Raw genomic sequence first — 16,819 nt, 5'->3', positions numbered from 1 at the left:
GTGTCATTTCAATCCTACATCAAGTATACACTTAAAAAAATAAGAGCTTTTCTTCGAACCACATTTCATTATTCACTTAACAAAATTAAGATTAATTATTCGATACAATCCAAAACCTAGGCCATATCAAATTTCTCTAATAGCCTCAAAAATATGTATTTACAGTTCAAATTAAGATCCAAATAGGATTTACACACTGCATGTGGTTATGTCTTTTAAGTTCCTTTTTCTTTGATATCATTTTTATTTCTTCATATCACTGATTTGTTAAAAGTGTATCAGTTCTGTAGAATATGATGCTTTATAGGTTTGCCTGTTTGATTCCTTTTGGTGTCATTTAGATGGTTCCTCTGTTCCTCACGCTGCCTATTAAATGGAAGTTTTCCCTAAAGGCATGATTACATTCAGATTCAGTTCAATTTTTTTATAAGATAAATTAAGGAACAGAGTGTACCTGGGCCTCTTTGAAGCCAGGGCTATAGTCCACAGTTGCTTTTTGTACCCATAGAGCTTTTCTCTGACTTCAAATGCTAGGGGACAGTGACATTGGCCTAGTTTTTAACCTCTTTTACAGAAAACTAAGTGGGACTTTATATTCCCTCTGTGAGCAGGCAATAGGGACCTTCTACTTTTCTGAGATGGATTTCCTTGTCTCCACAGTATTTTCCTGAGTCGAGATCCCTCCACCATGGTACCTCCTTTGCCTGATCCTACTGACCAAATGTCAGAGACAATTCCATCAGAAGAATATTTGCCCCAGGCTGCTTCTTACCCTCCAAGGACAGGGCATTTCAGCAAGAATGCCCTCTGTTCCTCAGGCAAGGGGCATCTCTGCAAAGCCAGGGGGGCCTTGGCAAGGAAAGGAGCCTCAGCCTCAGGCACCTGTCTCACTGTGAGTTCTGAGTCTGCCAGCATCCAGGAAATGGAGAGCGTGGGTAAGCAGCCCTGTTGGATGGTGTCCCAGAGCTTAGCATCTCTTGACCATTCAGCTAACAAGCTAAAGCCAAAGGATGAGCCAGAAGCACTCAGCCCTTCCACCTATACCAGGAGGGGTAGGGGACTAGCAGACTCTGACCACACACGATCAGGGTGGCGTAAAGAAGGGCACGTTGGGACCCACAAGACTGCTAAGGGAGCCAGATGCAGTTCCTCACATCCCTGTGGACCCAGACAGGCATCTGGGCATGGAAAGGCAGCCAAGACTTTCTGGGTAGAATCCAAACCACCTTCTTCAAGCAAGGCATCAAAAAGGCAGCAGAGGGTGCTGATAGCTAGGGCCAGAGACATTGTCAGAAATTCCTCTTGTTTGCCTCATGGCAGCTCTTTGAGGAGGCAGCACAGCGCAGGAGACCCAGATTCCACATCCTCACTCACCGATTGCAGCCCAAGAGTGGATCTTGTAAGAGAGAAAGATGGTGACTTATCTGATGCGGATAGCAGTTACTCAGTGGACTCTCTCTCCTATGTCTATGCCAAAGCCCAAATGGAGCCACTGAAGCCAGAGGACCTCCAGGGGAAGGAACAGGATCTCCCAGAGTCAGAGAACTCCGAAAGTGATGACAGCCAAATATCTGAGGACTCGCTGGCTGAGAAAGGATATGAAAGCCTGCCAGACAGCTCAGGGAGCAGTTATCTCACCAACCACCACGGCCACCCCAGGGCCAGAGCTAAAGTCCCTGTGAGGGGCTTCACCATGTCCTCAGACAGTGAACTATTCACCCAAACTTGCAGGAGCTTTTCCCTGGATAGCCTTATTGATGCCAAGGAGGAACTGGGGGAAGATCAGCAAGAGCCTTTCTTCAGTTCAGCTGATGAGATGCCCGCAGAGACATTTTGGCACCTGCAGACCTGCAGTCTGCCCATAGTGGACCAGGAGGCAATGTGCAGGCTTGGTCCCATCAACCATAGAACAGGAACCAGGCTGGATGCCATCCTGCCAATGAGCAGTTCATTTTACCTTGGCCCCCCACCCCAGCCTCACTGTGAACAACCTGAGTCGGAGGTAGAGGTGAGCTCCTCTGAACAGGCAAACACACTCCAAGGCCTGCAGCTTTCAAGAGGGAGCCCTCTGTTGTCCATGGATTCCTGGTTTTCCTGTGACTCTAAGATCAATTCCAGCAGCCCTTCAGGAATAGTGGGTTCCTTATGTCCGAGTCCTGATATCCAGGAATTTCAACCCCAGGGTCAGGAGAGGCCTGGACAATGGCAAAATATGGAAGACCTCAAGCCATCAAGGGCAGAAACACTCCTGCCTTATAACTCCAAAGTACCCCAAGGCGGCGCTGAGCTGCCTTGCCATATAAGAGGTGTGTACACAATCCCTGCCTCTGATACATCCAGGCTGTCATTCTGGGGGTCGTACAGCCTTCTTCAGCCACGAGTTGCTGGCATCTTTCGAGCCAGAGGTACCCCTGATACAGCCCAGCAGGGCAACTCGGAAGCATCTAACACCTCTAGCCTATCAAGTGTTTTGGCTGCCTCTGCCGCCTCATTAACTCATGTAGGCAGTGCACCTGAGAGGGACTGGGCTGCCCTTCAGCAGAAGTACCTCCTTGAACTGTCTCATCCTGTTCTGGAGGCTGTGAGAGAGCCCAGGCCAGCTTTCCCCTCCCTTGAAGAAGACTCCACTTCCTTGACCCAAGCTTCTGGCAAAGAAACAGATACTGTGTTGCCAGTTGGTTTTGGGGTATCCAGCAGTCTGCATTTCAGCACCTTTCCTCTCCATTTTTCCAAAATTAGGCATTTGAGAGCAGAGAAAGAACGGGACAGTCTGAGCGCTGAGACAGAAGGTACTTCAGATTTCCTTACAACTAGAGAGAAAGAGGTGAGTCATAGTGGCACTTACTCAGCAGATGTAGAATCCTTGACTTCTGGAACTATAAATGCACCAGTCTTTGTAGCCGAGAACAAGGTGGCAAATTCCATGACACAAGCACGTGAAGACAAGCAGAACAGTTTGGAAGAGTCTTTGCAGAGTAATGGGAAGCCTGGACTGATGACGTCCTCTGATGAATGTTTCTTCCTCAAGAGCCCTTGTCACAGTAATGCCACCATAGCCACTAAAGAAAACCATGGGCCCCGGGGCTGGTCTCCTCTCAGAAAGAATAGTGCAGGCCAGGAGGGGCACTTAAGTCACAGCAGCTACCTGCCCCTCCAGGAGGAGAAGGTGAACTATCAGGAGAGCTCCAGGGAAGTGGTTGGAAGGCACACTAGCGTTTCATTCGCGTCAGGTCCAGAGCCATACCCCCACTCTGCTGCCTGGAATCCATTCCTGTCTTCCTTGAAGCCACCCCCCTTGGAGACATTCTATGTGACCAAAAGCCGGGATGCCCTGACAGAAACTGCCTTAGAGATTCCGGCTTGCAGAGAATCAAGAGTGCCTTCCCCACCCCCCAGGGAAGCCTGGGGCTTTGATCATGACCACCAGGTTCTCCACAATGTTTATGTGAAGAATAATTTGCCAGTGCTGTTACAAAACCACAATTCCAAGATTCCCTCATCTCAGCAGGTCACAGCAGGGAGGCCAGTTCATTTGAACACCAAGGAAGTTATCAGAAAAATGGGGAAATGCCCTGGAAATACTGAAGAAGAAAGCCATAATTCAGTTTATCTTTTTGTTGATCAGAACAGACATTTTCTTTCATCTAGCACAAAGGTATGTGAATTTGAAAATCAAGTTGGAATTTTAAATGAACACAGTCTTTCAGCACTTGAGGAAAAAGAAAAGGCCACAATACAGTCCTATTGCAATGTTTCCTCAAACCATTGTAGGTCTGGGAGGCCTCTCCTTGTTTGTGAGTCTGAGGCAGATGGGGAAGAAGAGCAGGATCACCATGTAGTCCTAAGACAGACCCAGGCGTTTGATATGAACAGACAGCTTCCTTCCGGGGCCAGGTCTGATTTCATCTATAAAACCATCAATTTAGCCCTTGACAAGGACATGCTGGGGGAAACTGCTGTTTCTTTGCAGTCTAAATCAGTATGTCATAGAGTAAGAGGCCCAGAGATGATGGCCCAAGATGAGAGTCCAGCCCACAAGGGTGGGGGGAAAGCAGAGGGGAAGAGTGAATCTGGGCTTCTTGGGAAATCTCTCCATTCCAAAGGCTGCTCAAAAGAGTTTAAGCTTCCACAGACAGAGTCTACATATAAAAGATTCCGGTCAGTTATAAGCTCTCAGGAAAAAAACCTGAGTGAATGCAAGGGCTCTGGAAGATCACAAGAAACGTTAAACCCCAAAGAAGAACCTTCTGGAAGAAAACAGAATAAAAGAGTTAACAGTGCTGATGAAATGGCCAGGCTAATTAGGAGTGTAATGAAGCTGGAAAATGGCATCTTAGAAATTGAATCCAAGCAAAATAAGCAGCTATATGCTCCTCCCACACAGGGAGTCAGTAAGGAGTCTGTGTTCCAGGACCAGAGGGACCGGGAGATGGCTGACTGTGCCCTGAGGTCAGGCAGCTCTGGAAACCACCTGTCTTTCAAGGATCAGCCATATTCTCCAAAACAGATAGATGATATTACCTTTAGGGATAGTGAAGCTGGAGAAATGGAGGTTAACAATAGCATTGGGAAAGGTCCCCAAGTCCGAAAAATCATCTTGAGCCCCTTCAAGTTAAGGGAATGTATACAAGACATTAAGTTTATGACAGAGCACACTCCCCCAGCTGTATTAGACAGACCATCCTGGGACACTTGTGATTGCGTAGGGACATGTACAGCTGGTAGAGGGTTCGCAGACACTTGCGGTAATCCAAGAACTGAGGCATCAGCTAGTGCTCTGCCATCGCAGCCCAGATTGAAGATGTCTTCTGAGAAGGAGAGCAAGGCAGGGAATGCATCTGCATGCCCCAGAGGGCAGCCCTGTAGCTTGGGAGGTCTTGAGGATCTGGAAACTGTGAAAGATTTTCAGGAGAGCCAAGTTGCCAAACATGTAAGTAGTTCTAAGCAAAAGGGGCCAAAAGCTCAAGGCCGGGTTGAGGAAATGATTGTGCGAACGGGAGGGAGCCTACTGGAGGAAGACAAAATGGTCTCATGGACTCAGAAAGTTCCTAGCCCAAGCCCACATTGTGTGAGCACATCTTTTAGCCAGGAGACTGGCCCATTGCTGAGCCAGCCAGATTCCTCTGTGGCTCCTCACAGAGACCTGAGTGGTACCTTGCCTTTGGATTCTGCAAGGCTACCAAGAAACTATCTTCATGCATGTGATACTGTACACATTGACTATGTGCTGGATCCCACGGTGTTCAAAATGACTGACAGTCCCTTGGTAACTGGAGCAGGGCGTCAAGACCAGAGTGGAGAGCCCCGAAGCTATAGCCCTCAGGGAGATGTTAGAGGGGGCTTTTCCTTGGCACACACTGCTTGGTGTGAGTCTGTGATAGCTACGGCCATGGCATCTCATGGTCAGTTCCATGTACCAGAGAGCATTTCCCTGGGGGCAGAGAGCAGGAGATCAGCAAGCACTCAAGATGAAGGAGGGGACCTCAGAAGCATCGTGATGGGCTTGAGTCCCAGGAAGAGTTTTGCTTCTGAAGCTGAGGCAGCTGTGCAAAGAGGATCAGAAAGAGCCAGGGGATTTAGCCCACTTGAAAAGACCAGCTGCCTCTTAGAAGAGGGTAACAGTCAAGGCCAGCAGGCTAAGCAGAAGGCAGAGAAGGAAGCCAAGGACCTCAGTCCTGCTGGTGGTGGTTTCTCAGCACCTGTGTCCCTGCCGAGGGTGTGTCACCCAGAGCACTGTGCTCATACATCTACGGACCTGGCTGTGTTAGAGGAGATCAGACAAGCAAAGGCCCAGGGAAAGCAGCTTCATGGCTTAGGGGCTGATGGCAATGTTCTTCCTTACTATGTGACTTTATTAGAACCTGAACATTCTTCAGGGGCCCGTGGTAGGCCTCAATGTCCTCAAAGGGACCAGTTGGTGTCAGATAGGACCAGGAATGAGGATGAAGCACAAGGATTTTATGTGACATCTCTCTCTGCTGAACCAGGACATCTGTCGACTGACAAGGCCACACCCCTCCCTGCAGACAGCTTTCAACATCTGCCCAACACTGAAACTAAAACAGGGCCACGGCATCCCTCACAAACTTCCTCCCATGCAGCCCCTGTTCCAGGCAAAAGCCATTGTACTGGAGAACGGAGACATTTTCTGGGAGCTGGTGAACAGTTTGTATGTCACTGTAGCTCTTCTGAAATCAGAGAGAAAAAGAAAAAAGCAACCAGAACACCTTCCTCTGCGGATCCTGTGAGCTCAGACAGTTTTCCTTCCACACTGGTAGTAGACAGGAGGGTAAGGTCAGAGAAAGCAGTGGCTGCCTTATCTTCTTGGGCCCCTTCTGGTGATCCTGGCATGATTCTGTGTGGGGGAAGCCAGTTAGCTCAATGGGAGACTGCAGAAGGCACACGCCCTGGTGGTCAGGAGACCAACCCAGTGCATCACGAACCTAGAATTCTAGATACCACTTGTGGTGGAGGTTCAGGTAATTTCTCAGTGGCTGCACAGGGAGGAAAAACAACCTGTTCTGAAAGTGGGCTTGTGATCTGTGATGTTCAGAATTCTGTCAGCCTCTCAGGACGTACCCAAGACCATGGCCGGTGCTTTGAGGCTTCCATTGGCTTAGAGGAAGGGGGGGCAAGTCCCAAACAGGGTACCATCCTGCCTGGAGCCCCAAGAAGGGCTGATACAGAAGCTCCTTCACAGCACCATGTGAAGTGGGAGGAGAGCGATGACTGTGGGCTGGCAGAAGCCTGCAGCCCAGCAAACAGTGCCAGCAGCAAACATCCTAGATCGACTCCATTGCCAGATCAAAGACCTAGCCCTGATTCTGAAGTTCAGGAAGAGTCCCAGTGCAGACATCCACAGGAAACTTTAGACCGTGTCGTCATCTCAGGGAGCATGGAAGGCAGCAGGGCTCTTAGTCCACCTAGGGGGCAGGAAGACAGTGGAACATCACCTTGCTGGCATGTTTGCAATCCTCAACCCATGGATTCTCGTGCCTGTGCATCCCCGTCCTATACTTTATCGTGTTACAGAGACGGTGACCTGAGGAAGAGGAGTGCCAAGACTGCCCTACATACTCTCCAGCCACCCTGCATAGTATCTTCCAGAGCCTGTGGAATGGATGAGACAGCAGAAAGCTATTCCAGGGCACCTGAAGTGCTCTGGACTCCTGGCCTTGAGCCCAAAGGCATTCGTGTAGTATTTGCACCAGCAGACATCAGTTCTTGGGAGCCTTCCGCTTCCGCTCCTGTCCTATCTCTGGCTCAAGAGGGCAGCTCCCCTTCTGCCCCTGATGTGATGACATGTTCCTTGAGCCACTCCGTGGCTCATGGAAGCTCAAGGTCAGGAGAGGATCCTGAGAAAAAGGTTGCTGAGAAGAAAGCCAGCCTAGAGCCTGAGGCTACCGTTTCCTCTGCAGACATGTACTCTGAGCCACTGAGGGAATTTCAGGATAGCTCTGTATGTGGCCAGAATGCACAGGACTCTCAAACCAAGCCAGAACCACCTTTAACAACTGGGAGGCCATACACCCTGAATTTAAGTGAAGGGTCTATTGAGAGTGAGCTTCTGGGGGAACCTCAGCATGGATGTTTAGAAGATGCCATCCAGTGCCTTCCAGAAAAACCACAACTTTCCACTGAGTCCAGAGATCACAGTGGATTGGATCCCCAAGCCAGGTTTGTAGCAAAGTTAAAACACATTTCTAGGCACCAAGCTGACAGTCCCTGGGATGAGGAAGAGCAGCAGAGACACCAGGCTTCGGGTGGTCGGGAAGAGCCTGCCCAGGGCAGGAGCTCCCAACCTTCCCGTGAAGGTGGGTTGGACAGCTGTCGAATTATAGATGCAGGCAGAGAGGAAGCATCTGTAGCCCATCTCTCTGTGTCCAAGATGCTTTCATCAGGCTTTGAAGACTCAGCCTCCGTGCCTTTGGGGCAGAGTGGAGCCCCATGGCCCACACCCCAGAGCCCTGGCCTGCCTGCCTCTGGCAGGGAGCAGCCGGCTCCCCATCATGAGTGCTCACTTCCTGTGATTTCAGTCTTTTCTGGCCCCAAACACTCCAGGTCCTCCCCCAGACCACAGTTCTCTGTGGTCAGCTCTTCCCGGTCTCTTCAGGAGCTGAATTTGAGTGTGGAGCCTCCTTCCCCCACAGATGAAGATACACAGGAGCCTAACAGATGGTGGACTCCACATCCCAGGGGTTATTTCAAAGGAAAGTCAGCAGCAGGAACATCTCTGAAAGCTGAGGGCTGCAGTCAGAAAGCCTCATCTAACTGGGACATGAGCACTGCTGGTCATCAGCCCCCACAACCTACCAACCCTCCTTACCCAAAGTCCTCAGATCTTTCTTGCATGCCAATCCCTGACTTCATGACAGGCTGGACATCTAGTACCCTGGAAGAGTCTTGGCAGGAAAATCCAGAGAAGTGGCACTCTAGGGTAGACAAAGGAACGTTACACTTTGGCTCCAGGGACATCAATCCCTACATCCTCTCCTCACGTCCAGAGGGTCCTGTGCACGTTGGCTGGAAGCAATATGTGTTTGGCAGTGCCGCGGATGTCTCTTGTACCCAGGGCCTGATACCATCAAACATGGCCCGTTGTTCAAGCATGGACGATGGCCTGGAAGACCAGAACTCTCCGCTCCACTCCCACCTCAGCACCTATGCCAATGGCCGGGACCTGGGAAGCACACAGAGCAGCATTAGAAATGCCCAAGGTTCACATGAGGCCTGGGAAGTATGGGGCTCCTCATTTGCCTTGGGGAGCCCCCACATCCTGAACACCCCTGAAGGAAAAATCCCCAGTAAGGGTCCTGACAAGACAGCCCAGACCCTGGGCACTCCTGATGAAGCAGGCTGTCTGAGGAGTAGGCCCCTGTTGGCAGAAGAAAATGCTGCAGGTCCAGTAGATGAGATTATGCTTCTGTATCCATCAGAGGCATGTGGCCCTGTGGGGCAGTCCAGGATGAGCACCTTGGAGCAGGGCACACAGACCCTGGGCTGCAGTGTCTGCTGGAGCTCCACTGACATCTCTGCTCAGCCAGAAACAAGTGCAGTGCCAGGCTCTGGTCTGGTCTCCTGGACTAGCATGCACAACCTGTCTCTCCACCTCTCACAGCTGCTACACAGCACCTCGGAGCTGTTAGGGAGTTTCTCCCAGCCAAGTGTGGCTGAAAAGGAGCGGAACGTCAAGAGGGAGTCCCCAGATGAGATGACCCAGGCCCTAATGATGGACTGCTGTACTCAGACCACCATGGATGAGGGCATCCAAACTGAACTGGCCTTACCACCTCTGCACCTTCCAACCCCAGAGGTCAACCCTCAGGAGGTCAATGTGGTCCTTGAAGTGCTGGGCTCAGATATCCCCATCATGTCTCAAAAAAAGGGACATGTCACAGGGACCCTTCAGAGGAGAGAGTCAGAGGAAACTGCATGGAAAATGGCAGGGCCCTCAGAATCTCAGGAAGAAAGCCCCCACTTCAGGCCCCAGAGCTTTCCAGCACCCGCATACCACTCGAGGCTTCAGAAAGCCCACTTTGGGCAGAACCTCCCTTCTGTGATCCCTCAGGCTTCCCTTAATGCCTCCCTGCCTCCCAGCGTCCAGGCAGAGGAGCCCTCCTGCCTGGCTGTCAACAGCCCCAGCCTCAAAGGCTCCCACTCCCCAGGGCCCTGCCCCAGTCCTGCAGAGTCCATGGGGAATCCTAAGGTCCAGAAGGAGCTGGGCACCGTGGGTACCTTGTTGGTAGACAGGGCCTCCTCCCCAATACTCACGCTTAGTGTCAGCACCCAAGGATTGGGGATCTCCCCAGATTCTTTGTCTCTCACAGCCCCCTCAGCTTGTCCTCTTGAAGGCCGTCAGAATTTTGTCTCCAGTCCAGACCGTTTCCTTGATTCCCCCAGGCCTCCAGTGGATATTTATTCTCAAATTGTTAATGAGTCCGGTGACTCCCAAAGAGTGGGGGCTCCATGTGGGGAAGGTGGAAGTCCCTTAGAAAGGAGTGATGGCAGTTCGCTCCTTGAGGTGAGGTCCCCGGTCAGTCCACCACAGAGCCCAAAACTCCAAGTCTGTTTCATAGAGCAGCCCCCTCAGCAGCTTCAGCCCAAGACCACCACCTTGGTCCAAAGCAGACTACCACCACCCTCACTGAGGAGCCAGAGTCCGAGTCTGGCTGATGACTTTGTGCCTGAGGACGTGGCTTCCTTGGAGTGTGGCTCGCTGAGCAGTAGGGAGCCAAGTGAATGGCGGAGCAAGACAGAAAATGAGGGTGAGCCACAACCCACTCTGGACTTTTCCTCTTCAAGAGGAGGCCTTCATCACCTCAGACCCTGCCCTGTCTCTGAGTTGACTGCTACTGCAGGGCTCCAGGGTCCCACTTTGAGCCCTACCTGCCAATCTGAGGTGCTCCTGAGCTCCAGTTCCCAGGTATGCATGGCCGCTGAGCCCCAGCATCACGGCCTGAGGGACTCCTCAGTGCATAACAAAGTCAGTCATTGGAGCGGGGTTCAGGATGGCTCTCCTGGGGGGCTAGGTGTGGAGTCACTGGGAACCAGGTGTGATCTTAGCTCTGGAAAACAGGGACAGAAGCCCCTACAATCTCCTGACAACCAGAGCCAGGATCCTGAGTGGTCCCAGAGGGAGCAGATCCCCTTGCAGATTGGGGCCCAGAACCTCTCACTCAGCACAGAGCTCACAGAAGCGAAGTTGCACCACGGCTTTGGGGAGGCCGATGCCCTGCTGCAGGTGCTGCAAAGTGGGACAGGGGAGGCACTTGCTGCTGAGGAGCCTCTGCAGTCCACCTGGGAGGAGCTCTTTGCCCGGTAAGTGCCCCCAGCCTGGCGTGAAAGGGCAAGGGGTGGGCTGAAGGAGAACCACAGAAGGCTAGTAGCTGGCTGTTCCTTTCTCCCCTGCTCAGCTCTGGGATCTTCTGGGGCTCAGAGATAGATCTTAAGATGGAGAAGGGCATTCAGGGCCAGCTTCAGTGAATCAATCACATTTTGTCTCAGGCAAAAACAAACCATTGAGGCCCTCCGGAGAGAGCGAGCTGAACGACTTCAGAACTTACACCAGACACGGAACCTCAGCCCCCAGAAACAACTGAGCCTCCTGCCCAACAGGGATCTCCCCACCCGGGACCTCGGCCTACCCAGCAGGCGCCGAGAATACCTGCAGCAGCTGAGGAAGGATGTTGTGGAAACTACCAGGTATGGACCAGGACCCTGCAGAGAGCAGATTGTGTATGGAGTGGGAGGGCTGTGGGGGGCAGGGCCTGGAAAGTGGGGGCTGCAGCTTCCTTTGGACAGGAGTGATTCCAAGAGTGGGTCCTACGTTCCTACGGTCCTACGTTCCTGTGGGCAGGTGGAGGCAGCTCGGGGAGAATGGATCAAAGGGAAAAAGGAGGATGTGGGAGGGAACAGGGTGGGGGCAGAGCTCATGGGAGAGGGTGGACAGAGCAGCTGTGACCTTCTGTGTAAGACACCAGGCCTGAACCTCAAAATGGGTGGTAAAACCAAACTGGGCAAAGAGAGGATGGGTCCTTCAAGAGGATGGTGTTGAATAGGTCTGGGGTAAGCAGGCCAGGTCTGTCACCCATGCACCCACCATGTTAGAAGGCATCTCTCCACCCTGTGGTCTTCCTTAGGAGCCCAGGGTCGGCATCACGGTCTGCTCACCCTGCCTCAGACATAGCGCTGATGCTGCAAGAATACCAGCGCGCCCGCGAGGAGGCCAAGGTGGAGATTGCCCGGGCCCGGACCCGGCTGCAGGAGCGGACCGAGCAGGAGAAGCTGAGAATCCGCCAGCAGATCATCTCCCAGCTACTGAGGGTGGGGCATGGGGCAAGCTAGTGATTCTGGGTGGGCCAGGAGCCTGGGAAAGACACCAGACCAGGTCAGCCTTCGTCCGGGCTGCCTTGGAGTCCTGGGATGTAGCCTTTGGAGGAAGGTGTTGGACTCCTAGTGCCAGGTCAAAGCTGTGCTCACTCTTTTTACTTGTCACCCTCCTCTGACTGGCTCCTGTCCCCAGCCCAAAATCTGGGAGGAGGCTGCTTTGGTTTAGAGTTGGGGTAGGTATGTGGGGAGGCACTGGGGAGGTGAGGAGGGGTGGTTTCAGGGGAGAAGGGGATAGAGAAGGTGTACCAGCAGCTGGTTGCCAGCCATCCGTCCTTGTAAGGAAGAAGAAAAGCTGCACACACTGGCTGCCTCCAGCTCCCTGTCTGCCAGCTCCAATGGAAGCCTCTCCTCTGGTCTTACCTCTGGCTACAACAGCAGCAACGCCTTATTGTCGGACCAGCTCCAGTCCCCAGACAGTGTGGTGAGTGGGCAGATACTAACAATGAGCCACAGGCCAGAGCCACTGAGACAGGAGTTGGAGCAGGAAGTTCTGCCTCCCAGAGGCTGTCGCTGACTTGAACCCTTCTTGTGGATGATAGATAGGCTTTGTCTCTCTCTTAGTTTTGCCTCCTTCTCCCTGTGTGTTCATTCAACATGTGTTTATTTTGTAGGTACTATTTTAGGCACTGGGGATAGAGCAGTGAGCAAAAAAGTTCTTCTTAAACCGTTAGAGGGATATGCACAGATTATTGTAAGATTATTTAAGCACTGTTGCAGTAAGTTATATGAAGAAGGGGTTCTAAGCCAATATAAAATAGGATCTGATCTGGAAGGTCACCAAAGATGCTCTGAAGAGAGTGTGTTTAAAGTGACACCAGAAGCGTGAGAGGCAGTTAACAGAGCAGAAGCTTAGTGTAGTATGTCAGGTGTCAGGAGAGATGGGGGGTTGGGTGGGGAACATAGCCTTCCAGGCAGAGGTCTTGGTAAGTGAGGCCTCAGGGAGGAAGAGTTTGAGGAACTAAAAGAAAGCTAGCATGGCTGGAATATGGTAAGAAAGGAGAGTGACTTGAGGAAGGACTAGAAAAGGCCAGATCACGTAGACTCTGCTGCAAATTCAGGCCCCTTTCGGATTGATGTTACTTCCCAGAAGCTGCTCTAAAGCCTTGAAACCAGGGGAGCAGGATGATGAGGTTATAGGAGAGGGGACTGGGCAGCTGTGGGTGGACCGGCAATGACCACAGCAAAGCCTGATGAGAGCTGCCCATTGCAGCCTTGCTAGTGACAATGAGCACAGGGGCCCAGGGGGGTGCCCTGGACAGAGCACATTCACCGGACGCAGAGGAAGGGCGAGGGTAGAGTCAGAAACAACACACTTTTTTTTGGGCCAGAGCAGCTGAAGGGGCAGTGATGGTGACTGTGAGGCACTGGGGGAGGACAGGTTTTGTGGGGAAGGTCATGAGTCTAGTTTGGGACTTACTGGCTTTGAAGTCTCTGTGAGAAATGCAAAGGGAGCAGTTGGAAACACAGGTTTATCACAGGTAAGATCTGGCCAGGGATATAAAATTTGAAATTCGCTTTATAGTAAAACTTCACTAGTATTCAGACAGTAGCAAAGGATATACGTACGATACCAAGTTCGTCTTTCAGTCTCCTGTTGCCCTGCTCAGAACCAATCTTCTATCCCAGTACGGGGTGGATTTCTGGAGGTATTCTGAATATGTTGTATGTCTTTCTATAAGAATGTGCATATTAAAAATTTTTTTCTTTTTTAATGTATTTTTTCTATATTTTAATTTTTAAAATTTTATTTATTTTGTTATATGCATTATTTTTTTCTTTTTCCCTTTTTTTAGATTTTATTTTTAAGTAATCTGTACAACCCCAGGATCAAGTGTCGCATACTCTTCTGACTGAGCCAGCCAGGCGCCCCCATGTTTTTTCTTTTTTTTAAATCTCTCCCTCTCTCTCTCTCTCTCTCCCTTTTTTTTTTTTATAATGTGTGTATCTTTCTAAAGCACATGAATGGCAGCAAAAGTGACCTACTTTGTCACTTTTCTTCCTTAAGAATGTCTTTTGGACACCATTGCGCACCACCAAATCTGCTGCTGACTTATTCTTTTTAACAGCTGAATACTTAGTGTTTCTTTTTTCTCCTTTATTGTATGGTTTTAAATGTGATGTTTTGCATAGGTAATCTTTTCCTATGGTAGAAAAGACAAAAAATTATGTATACCTATCTCTAAAGGTAACTAGGGAAGTACCCGCCCCTAGCAGCAGACAACCCGGTCCTTCTCCCTTGCCGCCCCCAAAGAAATAGCACTAATGTGTCGGGGGAGCCCTCCTAGAGTATCTTAATGCTCATGGAATAAAGCAAATCATGCCACTTCAGGGTATCTTGGAGCTCTTTCTACATGACTGTATAGAGAACTTGCTTTGTCTCTTTTTTTTTTCTCACTGCTACGTAGCATTCCATTGTAAAGATCCAGTGTAATTTATGTAACCAGTCCTCCAGCTGGGGTTGATTTCAGTCTTTTGATGTTGTAAACAGTGCTACAGTAAATAACTGTGTGTATGCATCATCTCCTAAACCTACAAATATATCCATGAGGTAGATACCCAGAAGAGTATGTGCATTTGAGATCTTAATATTGACAGATGTTACCTCACAGATATACACAGTTTCTCCAACAGGTTATCAAATGTTTAAATTTTTGCTGGGCCATCTGTTCGTATCCTTTGCTCATTTCTCTATGTTATTGTTACTAGTTTCTGGAGTTCTTTAGCAAGCTAGCCCTTTGCCTAATAGGAATTAATGATATTTATCCCAGTTCTTTGTTCTCTTTTGACTTTGCTTATTGTGTTTGGAGCTATTCAGAAAATTTATCAGTTCTCCTCTTAAGTGTCTATGTTCTGATCATAATTAGAAACATGTTCTTCATTCCAAAGTTGTATAAAGAACTTCTGTGGTTTCTTCTGGAAATTGTATAGTTTTATTTTTCATATTTAAATCTTTTTTAATTTTTAAAAATTTTTTAAATTTTAAATATTTTTATTTCATTTTTGAGAGAGACAGAGTATGAATGGGGGAGGGGCAAAGAGAGAGGGAAACACAGAATCCGAAGCAGGCTCCAGGCCCTGAGCTGTCAGCACATAGTCCAACGGAAGGCTCGAACCCACGAACCATGAGATCATGACCTGAGCTGAAGTCATACACTCATTGGTTGAGCCACCCAGGTGCCCCTAAATCTTCTTTTAATTTAATTTTTATTTTAGAGAGAGCAAGCAAGCAGGGGAGAGAGAGGAAGAGCAAGAGAATCTTAAGCAGGCTTCACGCTCAGCTCAACACAGAGCCCGAGGAGGGGAATTGATCCCATGACCCTGGGATCATGACCTGAGCTGAAATCGAGAGTCAGACGCTCAACTGACCGAGGCATCCAGGCTCCCCGCCCCTCCTATTTAAATCTTTGATTCATTTTGAATATATGAGGTGTGGATCCAACTTTATTCTTTCCAGATGGCTGTTGAGCTGTCTCTTTAACATTTGATTGTTCCTCTAGACAGCTTGCCTGTGCTTCACCGGTTTAGGATGTCAACTTTTTTTTTTTAAGTTTATTTATTTATTTTGAGAGCGAGAGAGCATAAGCAGGGGAGGGGCAGAGAGAAAAGGGGAGAGAGAGAATCCCATGCTGGCTCCATGCTGTAAGCACAGAGCCCGACACAGTGCTCAATCTCATTATCATGAGATCATTATCTGAGATGATATCAAGAGTTGGATGCTTAACCGACTGAGCCACATATGTGCCCCCAAAAGTTCTTTATAAAGGGGCTATTTTGAAGATTATGATTCTGACTTTGGAAGAACGACAGTGATTGGCAGTGGAAGGAATCACATGTAAAATTCTTTGCATAAAAATTTATTGACTTCAGAAAAAAAGTTTTTGTATGGGCATACATTTTCCTGTCTTTTGAGTATATACCTAGGAGTTGGGTTGATGGGTCCATAGATGGGTGAAACTGTGTTTCACCATTTGAACAATCGGCAAACTATTTTTCACAGAGGCTACGCTACTCTAAAGCCCCACCAGCAGTGTGTGAGCACTGAATTTCTCCCCATGTTGACCATCATCTTTGTTTATTATAGTTGTCCTAGTGGATGTGACATGGTACCTCACTGTGGTTTTGATTTGCATTATCCTAATGGTTTTGAGCATCTTTTCATGTGTTTACTCTAGCTATTTATATGTTTTCTTCAGATAGATGTCTTTTCAGACCTTTTGTCCATTTTATAATTGGATTATTATCTTTTTATTAAGTTTAATAATTTTTTTATATATTGTAGTACAAGTTCTTTATCAGTTATATATCTGGTTTGTAACAATTGTGTCCCATTCTGTGTATTGTCTTTATACTTTTTTGGTGATGTCCTTTGAAGCACAAATGTTTTGATGCTGTTTGTTTTATCTATTTTTTCCTTTTATTGCTTGCGCTCTTGGTTTCATATCTAAGAAATTTTTGCCTAATCCCCGGTCACAAAGATTATGCCTGTATAGGCAAACATACCTCCTATTATTGTGCTTTGCTTTATTATGCTTTGCAGGTAATGCATTTTTTTACAAATTGAAGGTTTGTGCTGTGTAAGGCAAGTCTGTCCGCCATGTTTCCAACAGCATTTGCTCACTTTATGTCTCTGTATCCCATTTTGGTAATTCTTGACATATTTCCAACTTTTTAATTATTATTATATTTGTTATGACCTGTGATCAATGATTATGACTCAAATAATGGTTACAATATAAATCTCAAATAATGGTTAGCATTTTTTATCAATAAAGTATTTTTTTTAAGTTTATTTATTTTGAGAGAGCATGAGCAGGGGTGGAGCAGAGAGAGAGGGGGAGAGAGAGAATCCCAACCAGGTCTGTGCTGTCAGTGCAGAGCCCAACAAGGGGCTCGATCTCACGACCATGAGATCATGACCTGAGCCGATATC

General features: G+C 48.9%; 1 protein-coding gene across 12 annotated transcripts in view; it reads left to right on the top strand.

Annotated features, from left to right (window-relative positions):
* Positions 1–16,819, top strand: part of STARD9 (StAR related lipid transfer domain containing 9) — a 127,367-nt gene that overhangs the window by 93,860 nt on the left and 16,688 nt on the right. For 9 of the 12 annotated variants that reach the window (XR_008299216.1, XM_027067032.2, XM_027067038.2 and 6 more), the window contains 4 exons: positions 661–10,818; positions 11,005–11,202; positions 11,640–11,823; positions 12,170–12,310. Coding sequence is in view for 10 of the 12 variants with exons in the window: in XM_027067032.2 (XP_026922833.2) it covers positions 661–10,818; positions 11,005–11,202; positions 11,640–11,823; positions 12,170–12,310 (10,681 nt within the window). In the remaining 2 variants the exon portion in view is untranslated. Of the gene's footprint in view, positions 1–660; positions 10,819–11,004; positions 11,203–11,639; positions 11,824–12,169; positions 12,311–15,102; positions 16,601–16,819 lie in introns of those variants that run through there. The other 3 variants (XM_027067034.2, XM_053224116.1, XR_003423059.2) reach the window with 3 other exon arrangements.

The sequence above is a fragment of the Acinonyx jubatus genome, chromosome B3, assembly GCF_027475565.1.
Source record: "Acinonyx jubatus isolate Ajub_Pintada_27869175 chromosome B3, VMU_Ajub_asm_v1.0, whole genome shotgun sequence".
Classification (NCBI taxonomy): Eukaryota; Metazoa; Chordata; class Mammalia; order Carnivora; family Felidae; genus Acinonyx; species Acinonyx jubatus.
Note: the sequence above shows the minus strand (reverse complement) of the source record. Positions and strands in the feature narration are given on the sequence as shown.